Genomic DNA, 20,876 nt, shown 5'->3' on the forward strand with positions numbered 1-20,876 from the left:
AAAGTAGTACACAGAACCATTACTATAATGTCTCTTCGTCTAATACAGCATTGCAACAACTCAGTACTGGACTCTTTGATAATGGAATCTTAAATTCAACACAGCATTTTTTTGCTACATTCACTGACATTATTTCTGCTTATGTGATTCTGAACTTCACAATTAATTGTTCCAGGCAATGTGGCAAGGTAGTCTTTAGCACTTTATTTACTAGGTTCACATAAGATTATGTGCAACATAAATCAAACTATTCATTTGAGAATATTAAGCATAAATACTTCATGACTGACATTACATAGAGCAATTACATCAGTCCACAAAGGTATCTCCCTCTGTAAACTTTAACTCGCCAAGAGTTCATGTTATTATTTCAGGGATCATTAATCTTTTCCCCTTTTTTCAATGGGTGAGACAACACCACAGTTGTCTACAAGTAAATATCAATTTATAATGACAAGCTTTAAACAAAACAATCTTAATATCTTTGTTAAGAGAGAGAAAATAGTGACTAACTTGCTATAGTGATTTAACATCCTTTTTCATTGCAGGATGATCAAAAGCAAGTTGATATATAACAGAATGGGAATAAACCTAGGTATAAAATTAATTCAAAGATTTTCTAGTTGCTACATTCTCATCAGGAAACCATGATCATTTCATATGGTTCTAGTAGGTGTTACTAAACCTACATCCATTCAATAAAACAGATCTTTCACAGGACCTACCTTTAAGTGGAGGAGGAGGAGATTTGGTTGTGGTGAAAGTGTAAACTTCAGAAAATGGTCCTTCTCCAGCATCATTGTATGCCTGAATTCTAAAGTTATAAGTTGAGGATTCATTCAATCTCTGGACTTTATATGTATGACAAGGCCCACTGTAGACAGAAACGAACCTGTAAAATATACAAATAGCAAAGCTATATTCAAGCAGTTATAAAGACAGCTGAAAGCACTACCCTTAAAAGTAAATTATACCACTTGACCAAAATTAAATTAAATTAAATAACTAGCTATTTGTGCAATGAAGTATTTACACTATACAACATTTTGGAGGTCACATTAATAAACAGAGGAAAAAAAATCTCTTCTTTTGTCTGTATAAACTGGTTCTGGCATGTGAAATACTTCACCGTGTAAATTAAAACCATAGTTAATGAATCACTCAGATCAATAGGTAGTATAGCTGACTCCAGTAATGTCTACAGAGACCAGAGATGGTATGATCACATTACAGCAAACCAATGAATTTTCAGAATGAGTGGGATCAGCTGGTTTCTATACAATGCCAGCAACAGCATGATGTAGGGTGTCACCAATTCCCAACCACTCTGCAGATTGCTGTCGGGATGGCCTGGCAAGGTCGACGAGTTTCTTAGTTTATGGGTCATGACTGTAAACCCTGACATCCACATCACCAGATTGCGTAAAGTACTGTTTAAAATACAACAAACTGAAACAAATGGAAATAGCCTGCTGGTCAATGCATGGATGAATTTTGCTATTTGTGTTATCTGAAATAAAAGATAGATTTGAATGGAGCCATACTTGCCTTCCAAATTTGTCCTCCATCTGCAAGGTATATTGTGTTGAATTTGTGTTTAAAGCTTTGCTGGGCCCATCCCCCCACTTAAGCTTAAGGCTCTGGTAGCTGAAAACTGCACACTCAAGGTGAGGTGGCTCAGGAGGTAGTGGTTTTGTTTTGGCTTTAATGGAATGACTGAAAGGGCCTGCTCCAATACTGTTGATGGCCTGCACTCGTATTCTGAAAATAACAGTGACATGTCAAATGCTGATAAGTAGGATTTCAAAACTACTCTCAAATGTTACAGTTGTTCACAGAAGATAATGCAAACTATAACCAACTTAGTCTAACCATTTACCTGTATGCTGTATCTGGTTGCAGATCCTCAATGATGGCACTTGTGACTTTGTTTACTCCTGCAATTTGCTTATCTCCATATTCTATGTTATAACCAATGACTTCCGATCCATGGCAGCAAGGCTCCTCCCACTGAATAGCAAGGCACGTTGATGGTGAAGGAAGAACATTTTCAAGCTGGTCTTCGTCAATCAATTGCAGTACACTGACTGCAGCTGGCACAGAGGCAGGTGTCATACATATGGCAGTATCACTGTAGTACCCAGGACCCGCAGCGTTCATAGCCTGAGTGAGGCAAGAAAAAAGATGCAAAAGGCTCATTTCAACAATGCAAAGGTGGAGCAAAATAATTGTTAAAATGGTAATTACATAAATGAAAACAAGAAAGAGTGTTTTGTTCTAATGCCATATTAAAATTAACCTATTGTTCATACCTGAACCCTACAGTAGTATGCTGTTGCTGGTGTCAGGGCTTTCACTTCATAACTCAGGGCAGGACCACAGTAAATAACTTGCATGCTACCTTCCATGCCTCCAAATTCTAGCCTGAACTCTGTGATTTCAGAACCATTAGATGGAGGGCACTGAGGAGAAATAAAAATAAGTAAAGCTTAACTTAATGCAGATCGATATTGTTAATGCCAAAAATTCCTTCAAACAGATATTTTATTTCAAACCATTTAATACTCATCAGAACATAAAATGCCCAAAGACAGACACCGCTCACAATGTGCTTGAACTAACAGGATTGAAGGTTCCCTTGTGAATTTCATTTTGTTGCATTCTTGTGTGTTGCCAAGTATGCACATTCTATTAACATGCATTTTTTCACGTACCTACTGTGAGAGAACCTGCATCCAGACTTCCTGCACTAACCATAAGACATAGGAACAGAAATTAGGCCAGAGTCTGATCAGCCATGATTGAATGACAGAGGAGAAGTTTCTCAACCTCATTCTTACGCTTTCTTCCCATAACCCTTGACACTCAAGAACCTATCTCAGTCTTAAATATACTCAGTGACCTGACCTTGTCAGCCTTTTGTGGCAATGAATTGCATAGATTCACCTCTCTCTGGCTGAAGTAGTAGTTTCTCCTTATCTCCGTTCTAAAAGGACTTCCCTTTACTCTAAGGCTATGCCCTCAGGTCCTAGTTTCTCCTACCAATGGAGACATCTTCTCAACATCTACCCTCTTCTCCAGGCCACTCAGTATTCATTTGGCCATATCTGCGTAATCCTTTACTTCTCAGTTTAAAAGTAGTTCACCATATAAGATAACGTTCCCGGTATATGTTCTTCAATGTTCACCCAACATGCTCAAGTAACATTCTTTGCACAGACTAAGGTGTCAGACACAACTGGTGAGAGAAGCAATAGAAATGGGCTCAATTTTACAGGAGGAGGATGCCTGAGGCTTTATACCATTAGTCAGACATCATTGTTCACTCTTTTTGCTGCAATTTTTGCACTCTAAATTGTTGGAACTAAGATCTAATAATGGTGCTGAGAGGACAACAGGTAATTTGGGCCTTAGTGAGTGGCAAAATCAACCAATTACCCTTGACAATTTACAAAGAAACAGAGGAATGAAGGAGGGTAAATTACGAATCATTTCAGGTATAGTAAAAGACAGAAAGATTGGGCTAAAAGATAAAATAAAGTAAGAAAAAAAACTTCAAGTATGATATTATTAAAATCTGTAACTGTACACAGGAATGAGATAGGTGACTTTAAACTGCTCACTTTGTGGGTTAGAGTGGTGCTTCAATTGCAGAGGGGTCTGGGTGCCTTCGTGTATATGAGTTTCAGAAAACTAATATGCAGGAAACAGGAAATAAGGAGGATAAGTGGAATTTTGACATTTATTGCAACAGAAATAAACCACAAAAGTAGGGGAGCGTTGCTGAAACTATACAAGACTATCAATGAGGTTGCAGTTGGAGTACTGCACCTAATAGTGGTCTGCTTACTTCAGAGGGATATTGTTGTATTAGAGGTAGTTCGGCAGAGGTTCACTAGATTGATTCCAGGGATAAGGGGTGAATCTCGAGAAATTGAGCTGATTAGGCTTATAGTCTCCGATGTTTAGAGAACGGGAGAGCTAACTGAGTAAAAGATGCTAAAGGGGATTGACAATGTAGATGAAGAACAGATGTTTCCTCATGTGAGGCAAACTAAAATGAGAGGTCCTAGTTCTAGGAGTAGCAGCAGATTTAAACAGAAACGAGAAATTATTTCTCTCAAATGGCCATGATTCAAAGATCAAATAACAAAGAACAATACAGCACAGCAACCTTGGCCTTCCAAGCCTGCTTAAACACATTCTGCCCTTCCATATTAAAACTCTCTTCACTTACAGTATCCCTCTATTCCCTTCCTGTTTGTGTATTCATCCAGGTGCTTCTTGAATGCTGTTACTTTGTCTGCTTCCTCGAGCAGTGCGTTCCAAGCATTCATCACCCTTTGTGTGAAAAGCATGCCTCACACATCTCTTTTAAACTTCCCCCTCACACCCAGAACCTGTGTCCCCTAGTAACTGACCTCCCCACCCTGGGCAAAAGCCTCATACTCTCCACTCAATCCATTCCACTCACACTTCTATCAGGTCACCCCTCCTACGTTCCAGTGAAAACTAATCCAGTCGATCCAACCTTTCTTCATAGCTAAAATCCCCTCTATCAGTTAACATTCTTGTCAACCTTTTCTGTACCCTCTCCAAAGTATCCACATCCTTCTGGTAGTATGGTGACCATAACTGCACACAATATTCCAAGTGTGGCCTAACTAAAGTTTTACAAAGCTGCAGCATAACTTGTCTATCCTTTTTCTCAATGCCCCTTCCAATGAAGGTAAGCGTGTCATAGGCCTTTTTTACTGCCTTATCTACCTGCACTGCTATCTTCAGTGATCTGTGGACCTGCACACCCAGATCTCTCTGCATATCAATACTTCTGAGGGTTCTGCCATTCACTGCATAATTTCACCTGTACTTAACTTTCCAATATGCATCACCTCACATTTGTCTGGATAAAACTCCATCTGCCATTTTTCTGCCCATGCCTCCAATTGATCTGTATCCTGCTGTATCCTCTGACAATCTTTCTTCACTATCTGTACCTCCACCAATCTTTGTATTGTCTGCAAACCTACTAATCAGACCTGCTACGTTTCCCACAAAATCATTTATGTCGATCACAGAGGTGCCAGAACTGATCCCTGCTGAGCACCAATAGTCACAACCCTCCATTCCAAAAAGCATCCTCCCACCACCACCCTCTGTCACCTATGACTAAGGCGGATTTGTATCCAGCTTGCCAACTTACCCTATACCACGTGACTTAATCAGCCTGCTATGAGGGACCTTTCAAAGACTTTACTGAAATCCAAGTAGAAAACATCAAATGTGTTTCCCTCAATCATCTTTGTCACCTCAAAAAAAAAACGAATCAAGTTGGTGAAGCGCAATCTCCCTGCATAAAACCAATGCTGAACAAAGAGACCTTGGAATGGAAGTTCATAGTTTCTTGAAAGTGTAGTCACAGGTAGACAGGATAATGAAGGTGGTGTATGTATGCTTGCCTTTATTCATTGGTACATTGAGTACAGGAGTTGGGAGGTCATATTGAGGCTGTACAGGACGTTAGTTCGGCCACTTATGGTGTATTGCGTGCAATTCTGGTCTCCCTTCCATAGGAAGGATGCTGTGAAACATGAAAGGATTCAGAAAAGGTTTATGCAGAAGTTGCCGGGGTTGGATGATTTGAGGTTGGATAGACTGGTACTATTTGCACTGGAGCGTCAGAGGCTGAGGGATGACCTCATAGAGGTTCATAAAGTCACGAGGGGCATAGGTTTAAGGTTTGGGGGTGTGGGGGGAAAGATTTAAAAAGGAGCTAAGGGGCAACTTTTTTACTCAAAGGGTGGTGTATATTGGAACAAGCTGCCCAGAGGAAGTGGTGGCGGCTGGAACAATTACAGTATTAAAAAGGCATCTGGATCGATAAATGAATAGGAAGGGTTTCGAGGGATATAGGCCAAATGATGGATTTATACAGGATATCTGGTCAGCATGGATGAGTTGGCCCGAAGGGTCTGTGACCACGCTATTCATCTCCATGACTCTAACCAGTCCATTTGTTTCTAAATGCTTACCGATCTTGTCCAAGAATTTTTTCCAATAATTTTCCTACCACTGACAGTAGGCTCTCAGGCCTGTAATTTCCTGGATTATACCTGTTACCCTTTTTAAACATTAGCTATTCTCCAGTCCTCTGGAACCTCACCTGTGGCCAAAGAGGATACAATGATGTTTGTCAATGCTCCAGAAATTTGACCGCTTGCCTCCCTCAGTATTCTCTGATTGATCCCATCAGGGATCCATGAAATGCAATGCCCCAGAGTGCAGTGAATTCTCAGATATTGAATAAATTCAAGGAGGAGACAGACTGAATTTTAATTAGTAAAGTTTGAAGGGTTATGAAGTGTGGGTAGGAAAGTGGAGTTGAGGCCAAGGTTGAGATCAACACAACTGAATCAAAATCATGCTCGAGGGTCCTAGTTCTTATATTCTTATTGGCAGCGTATTAAAAATGATGACATTGCTAAAAAGGGTACTTCTACTATTCACTCTTGGACATAACTTCCTGCAGTGACATTTAATAGACAATTTATTTGCAAGAGAAGCTCACAGAAGAAAACCATTAGAATGCTATAAATCTAATGAAAATGTGTGGAGATTCACAAATCAAGGAATACCTTTATATCCTCAATTTTCTGGCTGATTTCCACATTATTAATAGTGTGCATCATTAACACAAGTTCTCTCTCTGGCAAGTGCTGGCACAATGTGTCATACATAATGGATTCAGTTGGCTTTATTCAGACACATTGAAGGTATTCTGAGTGCATTAAATTTTATCTTGAAATTGTCCTTTTTATGTTAATGTCAGCGAGTGAAATCATTTTCATATTGAGCTCTGTAGCTGTATGCTGCCAGAGCTATTATTCTGTATTTTTTCTAACCTTGCCACTTTTTCACTGATGAGGAATCTTTGGATAAGAACAATATGTCAAAACCTTATCGCTTTCTACACCCCAGACTCAGCCTGAGTGTTACTCCATCAGGATTTCTTTTCAAACGATAGCAATCTATGCAGGATAATCGCGTCAGTCATTAAAAGCAGACCAAAAACAATGTGGAAAGAACACAATCTATTACAACTCAATAATGTTTAGCTAAAAACCTAACACAGAAGGATACACAAAACTTTGAATTCCTGCTTGGATACATGAAAGGATCTGGAAATTGACTGTGGTGGTTGTATGTTGGCAATAATCAATCTCTGTGCAATACAGTTCAGAGAATACCTTGTAGATTGGACAATTTTGGTCGTTAACAAGTGACAACTGAATGACAAATACATTATGATGATCATGATATATCCTACGATAGACAGATAGAATACATTCCATAACAATGAAATATCTGATATGTTCCTTCGATTATAGATTGAAAAATAATTCTGATTTTATTGCACATTTTTGTTCTTTAACACTACTAAACTCGATAATTTTAAAATCAAGAAAGTGTACCTCCCAATGCACTTGTATACATGTGGCTGTCTTACACGTGGCAACAGGTATGTTGCATTGGTCTGGGGGGGCTGCCGCTGTAGATATATCAGTCCTCTCAGAACGTGGACCATACTATCGAAGAAAGCAAATCACATGCCGTATAAAATGCATTAATTAAAAGCAACATCAACCATCAAAACCATACTGCCGATTACTGCAACTAAAGTATGAACACAACATCTGAACATCTCCTCTAAAGACTGCAAGTATTAAAACTACAAAGGAATATTGAGTTTTAGGCTTTCAACATATATTTGGAAATACCATGATTGTATTAAAATGGTCTGTTCAAAATATTTCAATCTTCACTAGAAATAAAATTGTCAATCTGTTTTTATATATCTTCATATGTAAAATTAATTAAAAATTAATAAGCATAAAATCAACAAATTGTTCTCACATTGGTCTGAATTAACCATTCCATTGTTTGGTCATTTTTAATAAGCTTCTATTTTGTTAATTTTATTTAGAATTGCATTATTTCACAGATTATTCAAATATTGATTCTACCTTAAACTGAATTTGAGTTAGGTTTCTGATAACTGCATTCAACTACAATTTTCAAAGTCACATTGAAATGTAATTTTTTTCAAGTATTTTGTGCTTTTACACATCCAGTTATTGACAGTCACGCCATCACCATTAATTTCAACTGTTAAATTTAAAATCAGTTATCTGAGTTTGCTTTTTACCCCAACTTTGTTTGCAGCTTTTATCCAGAAACTGTACATCTTCCCGGGCAAAAGACTGCCTACTACACATTCAAGTTCTGGACCCCTGTAGACAAGTCTTTGATCATCCCATCCTGGCTCTCCGATCTCCACGGAGTATTCCGTTATAGCGGAACCACCATCTACCACAGGTGGTGCTGCAAAGTGATGATAAAGAGAAAAGGAAGCATTAAGTTGAGCTGTAGGTAGTGTGCAGACAGCAGTGCATTATATAGAGGAAAGTTCTTACCCCATCGGAGTGCCAGCTCTCTAGCTTTAGGTTTACCAGACAGACGAATGGGTTGACAAGTTCCAGGAATGACAGCTGCAGTCTGTACAGCTAAAACCTCAGAAACCTGTTTAAAGGCAAGAGAAACTAATTATAGCATCATTTTCCTTACATTACTTAGGTTATAGTTTAAAGTTGTTACGAATGATTCAATTTTCCTTAACATTCCAGATATTTGATTGTGCAATTTGATGCAGGCGCTGAAAAGATTTCTACTATATTTACATAGTAGCTTTGCACTTCCTCAAGCTAAATGTTGTCGGAAACACATGGAGATTCCATTGTAAACATCAACACTGGTCTGAAAGCAGCAGGATTCATGGTTGGGTGCGCCTCTCTATTAAACTCTTATTTATACACAGCACAGAGCCTAAATTGCTTCTGTATTCTTATATTAAGGAAAATTACAAAAATAAATTGTTGGATGATATACCCAAGAACCTTGCCTAGCTTAAGTAAAAGCTTTTGTTTTGGGGTTACATGCAAAGCCTAATCAACCTCCTTACCAAGTTACTCTGACATCACCACAGGGAAAACCCTGATGCCTTTCAAAACTGCTTAATTGGAAGTAGAATTCCCAATCTTCAAAGAGTTTAGAAACCAACCCAGAGGTACCTCATCATGCTATTTCTGAGCTATTTTATGGTACATTGATCAGTGAGCAGGCTGGTAGAAGAGGGCTCAACCTTGCACGTCTCCCTTCAGCAGATACATTTCACAAAACAAAAAGCACAGGTAAATGCAGGAAAACCTCAAAAAAGTGAAACTAAGTTCAATGAACAAGTTTCCCTGTCCTATGGATGGTAAAACTCTCAGGCAACTCTTTCGACTCAATTATACTGACTTCTAACATGAACCAGGAGAACTCTTATTGAAAACCATTAGTGGGCAGCACGGTGGTACAGTGGTTAGCACTGCTGCCACACAGCACCTGAGACCCGGGTTCAATTCCCGCCTCAGGCGACTGACTGTGTGGAGTTTGCACGTTCTCCCCGTGTCTGCGTGGGTTTCCTCCGGGTGCTCCGGTTTCCTCCCACAGTCCAAAGATGTGCAGGTTAGGTGAATTGGCCGTGCTAAATTTCCCATAGCATTAGGTAAGGGGTAAATGTAGGGGCATGGGTGGGTTGCGCTTTGGCGGGTCGCGCTTCGGCGGGTCAGTGTGGACTTGTTGGACCGAAGGGCCTGTTTCCACGCTGTAATGTAATCTAATCTAACTCTTGAATAGACTGTCCAAATTTCAGCTCAGGCTGATGCCAATAGCAGGAGGAAATATTGCGGGCACATGACTCATGAAATTTTATTACATTTTGACTTCAAGGCTATTCACAAGCTGTGCGCAGATTAGGGAATGACTTCCCAATATGATTATCATGTATCATGTTAACCCACCAGCTATGTGATGCAAGAGCTCCCACCTACAATATCTACGGAAATGGATTATTTCTAGGAAATTTACGTAAATTGCTAAACTGGAGTTCTTTGATTTCCCATAGGAAACTATCAAAGAATCCCTACATATGGAAGCAGACCATTTGGCTCACAGTCCACACGACCCTGCAAACAGCATCCCATCCAGACTCACCCCCTTACCCTAAGACTGTACCCCTGGATTTCCCATGGTCAATCCACCTAAATCTCTACATTTCGGGAATGTGGGAAGAAACCGGAGTACCCAGAGGAAGCCCACAGAGGCATGGGGAGAATAAGTAAACTCCACACCTACAATCATCCAAGGCCAGAATTGAACCCGGGTCCCCGGTGCTAATCACCGAGCCAGCTATCCAAAGGTAAATAAACAAGATTTACTATCTCCAAAAGAACTGAATTTTATTGTAGACAGATTTTAGCTGATCATTCAAAAGACACCCTAAAGTCTATATAAGTTATGAGATTTGGTGACTGATCTATTTATTCAAAGAGCATACGACATGTTTTCCATTTTACTGAACTATGTGGGATAAGTACCTGAATGGGGAAGCCAACAGGCAGTCTTCTTCAGAGGTGATGTTAAACAACATTAATGGAAGTTGAATTGCTTCCTCAAGCAACATTACCTCTATAGATCTTAATGTAATTAATATGCATAAACTGGGAACAGAAAATAAAATGTCTGGCCTTAATGAGTTCAAAGATTCAGCAAAATGATTTAAGAAAATAGTCAGCTAAATAATTTCTTACCTGACTTTGACCTCCATTACTAATGCAGTAAACCCTCAGTCTATACCATGTCCCAGGTTTTAGATGATCACAGACATGCTCTCGGACAGGTCCATTATACACCATGTCCCAGTTATTCTCTGAAAAACACAAATTAATATTATGTTGTTCAAATGACTGATTTTTAAACTAGGCCAGATCTTTTACAAGATGTCAAATTAACCATAACTGCCAAATGATTTGCTACATCACTTTAGCCAAGATTTCTCTTCATGCTAGAGTGAATTCTGCAAGAAGTTACAAAGCCATGTGCACCACTTGTCTGACAGCAGCAGCAGCAAGGTACAGCAGCAGAACCAATTATACTCAAAACACACATGTGCACATCAAAACAGCTTAGCCTCTCTGACTTTTGCCATGCTAGGAGAACACTTGCTTCCTCAGGATGTTAACAGGCCCCCAGACATTGGTGAGGGCAAGTACCTGCCTTAAGGAGTGATAGAGACAGAAAACCTGTCAGATACGTACTTAAAGTGCCATAACCCCCATGGCTATGGACCAAGAGTTGGATGTAGGATTAGGTCAAATAGTTCACTCTTGGCCAGGGATAATGCACCATTCTGTCTCTGTGCTGCAAGTTTTCATGATTCTGGACTTTTCCAAGAGGAGTTTTTCCATTGTTCTAGCCAATTCCTATTCTTAGATGAACAATATCACAAATATTAACTGGTTACTTGTCTTATGACTGTTCTGTGGGACCTCTTATATCAAATGTAGATAAAAAATGTATTGTTGATAACTTGAAATCTTGAGGATGCATGAGGCGACACATAAATATATGTCCTATTTCTCCAAATGAATGGTCCAAGACCTAAAAGATGTACATACTTGAAACTTTTGAATACACAATACATTTCAAAAAAGCAAAACTGCCCAGGGGGAATTGCATTTATGATACAAAGAAATGATACATAATATTTATAACTGCATAAAACTATTTTCAAAACAAAAATAAATTTACGTCTAACTCCAAAAATTAACTAACTTGGATAGATCAAAGCTGGTCAGTCTTCTGTGCAAATCTGCCAGAACTATTATCAAGCAGAATGCATTCTATTTGTTGATATTTTTCACTGCAATACATTTGTACCCTTTTACTTGGGAAAGTAAACTGATTCTTGAGCCTCACTACTCTCAGGATTGTCACCAAGTTTAGTAATTCAATCAAAGCATTCAAAGTCCACCTTTTATTTGTCTGATGAACACAAATTAACAGAAAACACAAACCAGGTTCCTGGACTTGAACTAGTATTTATTACAAACAAATAAATACTAATCACAGGCAAAACCATGAATCAAAGATAACTACTATTTGAAACCCTAAGCCAGATTTTTAAAACCTCTAAACACATGAACAAAGATACAAACAAACAGAAAAGCCTTGTTGCTACATGAGAAAGTTAAAAAGAAAACACTTTAGAATCATAGATCTACACCACAGAGAAGGCCCTCATGCCCACTGCGTCTGCACTGGCCAAAAACAACCACCCAACTATTCTAACCTCGAATTCTGTCACTTGGCCCATAGACTTTTATGTCTTGCCACTGTAAGGGCACACCTACATTTTTAAACAAAGGTTTCTGCCTCTACTACCCTTATAGGCATCAAGGCTCCAGATTCCCACCACTCTCTGGAGGAAAGATCTTTTCAGTCTCATCCCTTTCAAACTTCCTGCTAAATGTCAACCTGTGTCCGTGGTTACTGACCCCTCCACCAAGGGGAAAAATACCTTCCCATCTATGCTATATCTGTCATAATTGTCTACATCTCAAATCATGACACCTCTCAGTCTCCTCTGCTCTAAGGAAAACCCCAGTCTACCCAATCTCTGCTCAGGTAACATCCTGGTGACTATCCTTTGCACCCTCTCTTTGCTATCACATCCCTCCTATATAGTGGATCCCAGAACTGCACATCATACTATTTCCATTTCCATGGTCCCAGTATACTCCAGCTCTGCAAACTTCAAACCTCATATCCCAAAAGGTAATGGGACTAAATGTGTCGTGTTATGAGGAAAGATTTAATACCACACTCAAGGAGTAGAAGCATAACAGCTAATTAATTGCTAAGCAGACAAAGTAGGACCCAGAAGCTAACTCCTACACATGTTTTTTTTTCCCCCCCAACCTCAGGCAAGATGCTCAGGGTGCACCCCTGGCTCTAGTTGTGTACCAATTGAATGCACTACTGATAATGAACTACACAGTGAATCATCATCACCAACTGACTTCAACTCACTTGTGGGCAACCAATTTTTAAATATAGAGAGAGGAGCTCCAGCGTCTCCCATACCATTAAACCAAAAAAACAAATGAATGTCACCATTGTAAACACTATAAAAACTCCTCTATTCATCTTGCTTATCCGATCCCATTGATTTGGCTCAAATAAAAATCTGGCCCACTCTTGCTCATAACTAGTATACATTGTCTCTACTTTGTTTGTGCAATTTAAATTATTGTAGCCAATGGAATTTGTATGAAATTGGCAGCAATAATTTCACTGATGTTTTGGTTTAAAGCTGAATAAATCAAGATAGACACACACACACAACCCCCCCCAAGAGAAAATGTTTCCTCGAGTGTGCAGATACCCTGCCAGGGGCCTCCATCAGGGGACAGCTGGTCACAGAGTATTTGCTGCTGTCATTCACAATGAAAGCCTGTAACCTCGGACACCCGCTGCATTCCAGTCTGAGAATAGTCACTACCAAACATCACTCAGGGCTAGTTGCCAGGAGACCTCTCATAGTGGTGGACAAAGCTTGTAACAGTGAAGGGAAAGTTACAGTGCTTTTCCCATTAGTACGATGCTGCAAATAAAACTTGCGCCAGCATAGGTGTGGTAAATTGGACAGCAGAGTCAGCAGTAACATAGCTAACACATCTAAAAGTGCAGAACTAATCCCACTGTTGGCTGGATGGTAAAATCCAAGAAATAATCTTAAAAATTTCATTTCAGTAGACAACTCTATATTCAAACATCCATCACCTGCCAATATCAGAAACTGTAAGCTTCCAATTTACTTGACAGCACTGGGAGTCAATTATATTTAGTTTAAGTTGGGGAGGAGATAGCATTGTGGCTGTGTCATGGGAACCCAGAGATTCAGGTTCTAAAGATTCAGTTTGGAATCTCACCATGACAGGTGGTAGAATGTGAAGTCAATAAAGTCTGGAAGTAAAAGTCAAATTATGAAGATGGAACCATTTCAGATAGTCACAAAAGCCAACCAGCTATCTTTAAGGAAGGAAAACTGCCATCTTGAGCACCTTCTCCCAATCCTTATCCCCACCTCACACACCAGGCCTCATCATTAAATGCACTGCTGCAACCCCATTATTAACTACTAACAGTCCCCATTAGCAGCTGTTTATTTAAGGCAAACCTTTACCCACTCCTTTGTCTGTCCAACTGTTTTTCTCTCGCTTTGGGCTCCATCTTCACCCTGCATAAATGCCAACTTTTTCCTAACTACATCAGTTGTGAAAAAGGGTCACCGGAATCAAAAGATTAACTTTGCTTAGTCTCCACAGATGCTGTTGAGCTTTTCCAGCGATTCCTGCTTTTGTTTCTGTTTCCAGAATCCGCCGTTCATTTGTTTTTTTTTCTCAATTTTCTAAATGACTTACTCCTGCTCCCTGGTTTGGGTTCCACAAGAGTTACTCAGCTCCAGACCTCACTATAGCCTGGGTTCAAGCATGGACATAATATTCCAGTTCCTCAGGAGTGTATCCTAGGCCCAAGCATCTTCAGCTGCTTCATCAAAACCAAATGTAACAGGTCCACAGCAGACACCATTACCCTATCCCTGCACTCATCCCTGGAACATCAGGACAAGGACACCTACGTCAGACCACAGTTCCACCTTCAACACCATTATCCCCTCCGGACTGATCTCAAAACTCTAAGACCAACAAGGTCTTGGCTCCACCTACTGAAACTGGATCCTCAGCTTCCTGACCCACAGACTGCAATCAGTGAAGATAGACAACTGCACCTACTCCATGATAACCCTCAACACTGGAGCCCCCTACGGATGCGTTCTCAGCCCCCTACTGTACTCCCTGTGCACCCAAATTCTGAACGAATACCATTTACAAGTTTGCTGACAACACCACCATGTCAGATATCAAACAACAATGAGTCAGTATACAGAAAGGAGATAGAGCACTTGTTGTCATGGTGCAATGATAACTTCTCTCTCAATGTCAGCAAAACAGTTGACTTCAGAAAAGGAAGGAAGAGAACATGCTTCCATCTACTACAATTGAGCAGAAGTTGAGAGGGTTGAGTGTGTCAAGTTGCTCGGAGGGAGGATAACTGACAACCTGCCCTGGACTTCCCACATAGATGCTATGGTCAAGGCAGCATAATAACACCCCTTCTGCTTCAGACGGCTTAGGAAATTTGGCATGTCCCTAAGGACCCTCACCAACTTTTACAGATGCACCATAGAAAGCAAACTATCTGGGTGCATAATGACCAGCAACTGCTCTGCACAGGACTGTAAAAAATTACAGAAAGTTGTATGGACAGCCCAGACCATCACTGAAGCTAAACTTCAAACCATGGATCTCCATTTAAATTTCTTATTACCACAGAAAGGCTGTCATCAAATACCCCTCTCACCCCATTAATGCAACATTCATCAAGTAGAAGATACAGAAGCTTGAACACACACAATAGGTTCAAGAACAGCTTTTCCCTGCTGTTATTAGACTGATGAATGAACACTAACTTCAAATACTGTTGATCTGGCTTTGCACACCTCCTATGAATTGTAACCTGTATACCTCACTCTGTCTAAGCACTCTATGATCTAAGTTTGGGAGATTTGTAGCTCGCGTACTCGTTGTTGTGGTTCTGTTCGCTGAACTGGGAATTTGTCTTGCAAACATTCCGTCCCCTGTCTAGGTGACATCCTCAGTGCTTGGGAGCCTCCTGTGAAGCGCTTCTGTGATGTTTCCTCCGGCATTTATAGTGGCTTGTCTCTGCCGCTTCCGGTTGTCAGTTCCAGCTGTCCGCTGCAGTGGCCGGTACATTGGGTCCAGGTCGATGTGTTTGTTGATAGAGTCTGTGGATGAGTGCTATGCCTCTAGGAATTCCCTGGCTGTTCTGTTTGGCTTGCCCTATAATAGTAGCGTCATCACACATACAGATGACAAGCAACATGAATTCGACTAGGACAAGCACCTAGACAGGGGACGAAACGTTTGCAACACAAATTCCCAGCTCGGCGAACAGAACCACAACAACTCTATGATCCGTTAGTCCCTGCTTACTATGATCTACTTATACTGCTCGCAAACAAAGCTTTTCACTGTACTTCAGTATAACTGACAATAAATCAAATCACCGTCCCTCTATCGTAAGAGGAAACGTGGGGATGCTTGCTTATGACAGCGCACGGTTCAGCGCCATTTGCAAAACCATAGATAGTGAAACAGTTCATATGCAGCAAGACCTGGGTGTGAATCATGGCTGAGCTGACAAAGGGCAAACGACATTCCTTTGGGAAACAGTTCAAAACACCATCAATCCAGTAGATTAATGAGATATTCCTTTTCATTCCCAAGACTTTCAGTTCTTTGATTCTCTTCTCCAGATTCTTTCATTTCATTGCAGAAGCGCCCATCGATTGTTACATTAATTAGACCCATTGAGTTATCGGTTAAAGGCAACAGCTTACATCAGTGTGAGAAAATATCGATTATTTCAGGTTTCTGTTACTTCTACTGCACTGAGATCGACACTGTATGAAGATCTTCCACATCATTTTCACACACCAGTTCAGCTCCACACCAGGAACTTGCTGTCAAGTTGCTAACTTGGCATCCGCAACTAGTCACAATTGCTTAAACCAATTAGCAATCCATTCATTGCTGGCCAAATCTCTCTCTACATACACATCTCTGGTACCATGCTACCTTACCTCCCCTCCCCCACCGCTTGCGAAGTAACTCTATAGCAACTCAATGAGTTCCAGTAAGTTGTTTGCAGAAGTGTAGCAAAACCTTCCTGAGTCTTTGGTCTTTACACAGCCCTTTTCCCACTTTAGTCCACATACAAAAATTAAGGTGAATTCAAAACTACAACCTTTACAACTAATACATTTCTGCCCCAGGATCTAGAAGGTACACATGCAAATTTGTTATTAAAACTGTTTATAGCCACCTTGAAATCAAAACTTTTGTTTTTGCTTTCTTAGTTCAACAAACAAACTAGAGCTGTGATATCAAATTGACAGACAAAACAATTGATATAACGAATAGCATCAATCACAAGTTTAGCAAGTCACATAAAACTTTTGAAGTGCCACAATTATATATTTCACCACTCCACAATCCACAGAATAGGAATGTTTTGCACAAATATTTGAGAAGAGCCAGAGTGAAAGTCAAAGAAGCACACTTACCATTCAAACCCTCTGATAGTTCCAGTACGTACTTGGTAATCTCTGACCCTCCATTATCTTTCGGTGGATCTGCAAAAAAATATTTAAATATGCTCAATACATCAGAAGACTGATGCATATCTTCTACCGAATCAAAAAGATATGTAAGATTTCACTGTAACCATTATTCTACTGCAGTGCTACTCAAGTGCATTAGTTATAATAGCAACATTTAATAGAGTTTTCTTTTTAAGCATGTAAGCACATCTTCGAGGGGCATGGGACATGAATAGGTCTAACTTAATGTAATGTACTCAGCTCCATCAAAGTCAACATAATATTGACAAAGTATATATTTGCTTCTTTCAAGTCATACATATCACAAATATTTACAATTCTGATGCATACTGCAAAAACACAGACCAATTCTAGATTGTGTTAACAAAGATTATTTATCTCAATCATATTCACGGTGAATCAAAATATTCTGGAGGTCGGTTACCTATGTTGGTTGGACAGCTGGTTTGTGATCTTGAGTGAATCCAATGGAATAGGTTCAGTTCACAACCAGCTTAGGTTACCAGGAAAAGCTTTCCTTCTCAACCTCTCCCCTTGCCTGAGGTGTGGTGACCCTCAATTTAAACCACCACCAATTGTCTCTCTCTCCAATGAGAACATAATCCTATGGTCTAGTAGGTCTATGGCAACTTTTATCAAAATGATATTGCTTTACAGTTTCTGCTATGTTTCTTTCATGATTATATAGTGAACATATTTTGAGCAAGAAAAATACAAATTACATTTCCTTTTAAAACTTTCCCAAGATTGCACCTTAACTAGAATATCCAATGTATAGATGTAATCATTTACTTAGAAATGGTATTAAACCAGAAATCATATGATGAATTTGCAGTAATCTGTTTAGCAGCAGCTCTGCAATAACACAAAGTGCAATTTACCAATTGAGCTAAAATAACCAGATTTAATTTCATGGAATTTATTAGTCACTATTAATAATATCAATAATAATGAGGTCCTTTCAGAATGAGAGTCTCTTTCTGCACCACTTGCTAACTGTTTTTCCTGTTTATTTCAGGTACATAGATTTCACATCTCCAAGATGATATAGTTAAGACTGTCTCAATATGACACCCACTTTGCATACTTTACTTTGTTGAGTCACATTCTTTTTGAGTTATGGTTTCTCTGTTAACATTTATAATAAGTAAACCCAACATCAAATATTTAATCATGGGAAATGACTGCATGAATATTTGCCTGTTGTTTATAGCTGTTATAGCAAGTTATCAAACAGTAGGCAGTGCTCTGCATCATTAGTTTCTAGCACCTCCAGCTGCCTCAATATGGACACATCTTACTGATGGAATTTGATAACAATGTTACATGTCTGGAACATAATTAGAATATGCTCCTTCTGCCTGCATATATCCATATGTTCCTATTCCAGCTATTTCAAAATTACAAAAACACTACACCCCACTCCACATACTTGCTCCTTCTCCTCCCCTCCATGAACACCCCACAAAAAGCTGCCAGCTTCCAATTTTACATCTTACTATCTCTGCAACACTGAGCTCTGCTGCTGTTAGTGTAGCTTTTAAATGTCTGCTATTTTGCTATTAATTTAATCCTTTGACTCTATAACTGCTTTCATATAGTTGAGGAACTGTACAAAAAAATCACTATTTTGAATGAGCAGATAGAGTCACATTCATACAGCATGGAAATAAACCCTCAATCCAACTAGTCCACGCATACTGTGTTTCCAAACTAATCACACTTGCCTGCGTTTGGTCCATATCCTTCTACACCTTTCTTATTCATACATCTATTCAAATATTGTAACTGTACCGGCATCTACCACTTCCTCTGGCAGTTCATTCCACACACCAACTACTGTGTAAAAACGTTGTTTCTCATGTCTTTTTGAATCTTTCTCCTCTCTCCTTAAAAATGCTTCCTAGTTTTGAACACTCCACTTTAGTGAAAAGGCCTTTGCTATTCACTTTATCTATACGCCTCATGACTTTATAAGATTAGATTAGATTCCCCACAGATTAGATTCCCTACAGTGTGGAAACAGGCCCTCCGGGCAACCAAGTCCACACCGACCCTCCGAAGAGTAACCCCATCCAGACCCATTTCCCTCTGACTAAAGCACCTAATACTATGGGCAATTTAGCATGGCCAATTCACCTGGCCTGTACATCTTTGGACTGTGGGAGGAAACCAGAGCACCCAGAGGAAATCCAAACAGACACAGGGAGAACATGCAAATTCCACACAGACAGTCACCCAAGGCTGGATTTGAACCTGGGATCATGGTGCTGTGAAGCAGCAGTGCTAACCACTGAGCCACCATGCTGCTGCAAAGGCTACCCCTCAACCTCATGCACTCCAGTGAAGAAAAGTCCCAGCCTATCCATCCTATTCTTTAGAACTCAAACCCTCCATTCCTGGCAATATCCAGGTCAAACTTTTCTGAATCCGCTCCAATTTAATAATATCCTTCTTATATCAAAGAGATCAGAACTGGACACAGTACTCCAGGGTAGGCCTCATCAACATCTTGTACAATTTTGACATGACGACCCAACTCCTGTCCTCAAAAGTCTGAACAATGAAAGCAAGCGTGCTAAACCGCTTTCTTAAGCGCCCTACCTGCAACACAAATTTCAAAGAATTATATACCCGAACCTCTAGACTCTTCTCTAACCATACCCAGGGCCCTACAATTAAAGTCCTGCCTTTCTTTGTTTTACCAAAACACAGTACCTTGTTATTTATGCAAATTAAACTTCATCTGCCACTCCTCAGCCCATTGGCCCAACTAATCAAGATCGGTTTACAGTCTTAGCTAACCTTCTTTGCTATCCACTATACCAACAGTTTTGGTTTCATCTGCAAACTTACAACAATGTCTCCTTTATTCTCATCCAAAACATTTATATAAAAATGATAAATAAGAGTGACCCAGGACTGATCGCAGGCCACAGGGCTCCAGTTCAAAAAATAACCCTCAACCATCACCTTCTGTCTCCAACTGTAAAGCCAGACATTGGACAGATATTGTAATGAAATGTTGATGTAAAGGGTGTGGCATAATCACAGGAATTGTGCTACAAAGATTTAGATACTATTCAAAGGGTTAAAAAATCAACTACTCACCTGAGAGAAAACTGAAATAGGAAAGTACTAATTATCAAAATTAACAGTGAGCAGTGATATTTCTAAGTCAAGATCAGTGGTGCTGGAAAAGCACAGCAGGTCAGACAGCATCCGAGAAGCAGGAAAATTGACATTTCGGGCAAAAGCCCTCAATGCAGACCATTTATTTAATGTATTTTTCAGTTCTATAAACAAATTATGAAAAGTCGACAAAGCAGTGAAATAATATACCTGAGCAAGAAAAAAAAGATTAATATTTATTTGTCGTCTTATTCAAAACATCCAGTGCTTCTTTCAAGTTTTCTATACACAGTAAAAAACCGCCACAGCTGCAATGATTTTTGGCAGTGAGAAAAGTTAGAAAAAATGCAACTAACCATAAAGCTGGAATACAGTAAGTTTTAGTGAACTACATTCCACAAGTGAATTATTTATACAAGAGATGCAGCTGCTTCAACCATATGTTACAAAATATCTAAACATTAAAGAATGATGAAACTTTAAAAATTTAATATTTAATTCTTTGCACATGCATGATGACCAAAAGAAATATCAG

At 39.6% G+C, this 20,876-nt stretch overlaps 1 protein-coding gene across 3 annotated transcripts in view; it reads right to left on the reverse strand.

The window, feature by feature from the left end:
- Positions 1-20,876, reverse strand: part of LOC140495708 (fibronectin type-III domain-containing protein 3A-like) — a 145,963-nt gene that overhangs the window by 11,116 nt on the left and 113,971 nt on the right. For all 3 annotated transcript variants that reach the window (XM_072594714.1, XM_072594712.1, XM_072594713.1), the window contains 9 exons: positions 17,153-17,221; positions 10,692-10,810; positions 8,475-8,580; positions 8,207-8,382; positions 7,473-7,586; positions 2,313-2,462; positions 1,880-2,163; positions 1,549-1,761; positions 726-892 (listed from right to left, as the gene is read on the reverse strand). In XM_072594714.1, coding sequence (XP_072450815.1) covers positions 726-892; positions 1,549-1,761; positions 1,880-2,163; positions 2,313-2,462; positions 7,473-7,586; positions 8,207-8,382; positions 8,475-8,580; positions 10,692-10,810; positions 17,153-17,221 — 1,398 coding nt within the window. The remainder of the gene's footprint in view (positions 1-725; positions 893-1,548; positions 1,762-1,879; positions 2,164-2,312; positions 2,463-7,472; positions 7,587-8,206; positions 8,383-8,474; positions 8,581-10,691; positions 10,811-17,152; positions 17,222-20,876) is intronic.

Source organism: Chiloscyllium punctatum, chromosome 25 (assembly GCF_047496795.1).
Source record: "Chiloscyllium punctatum isolate Juve2018m chromosome 25, sChiPun1.3, whole genome shotgun sequence".
Classification (NCBI taxonomy): Eukaryota; Metazoa; Chordata; class Chondrichthyes; order Orectolobiformes; family Hemiscylliidae; genus Chiloscyllium; species Chiloscyllium punctatum.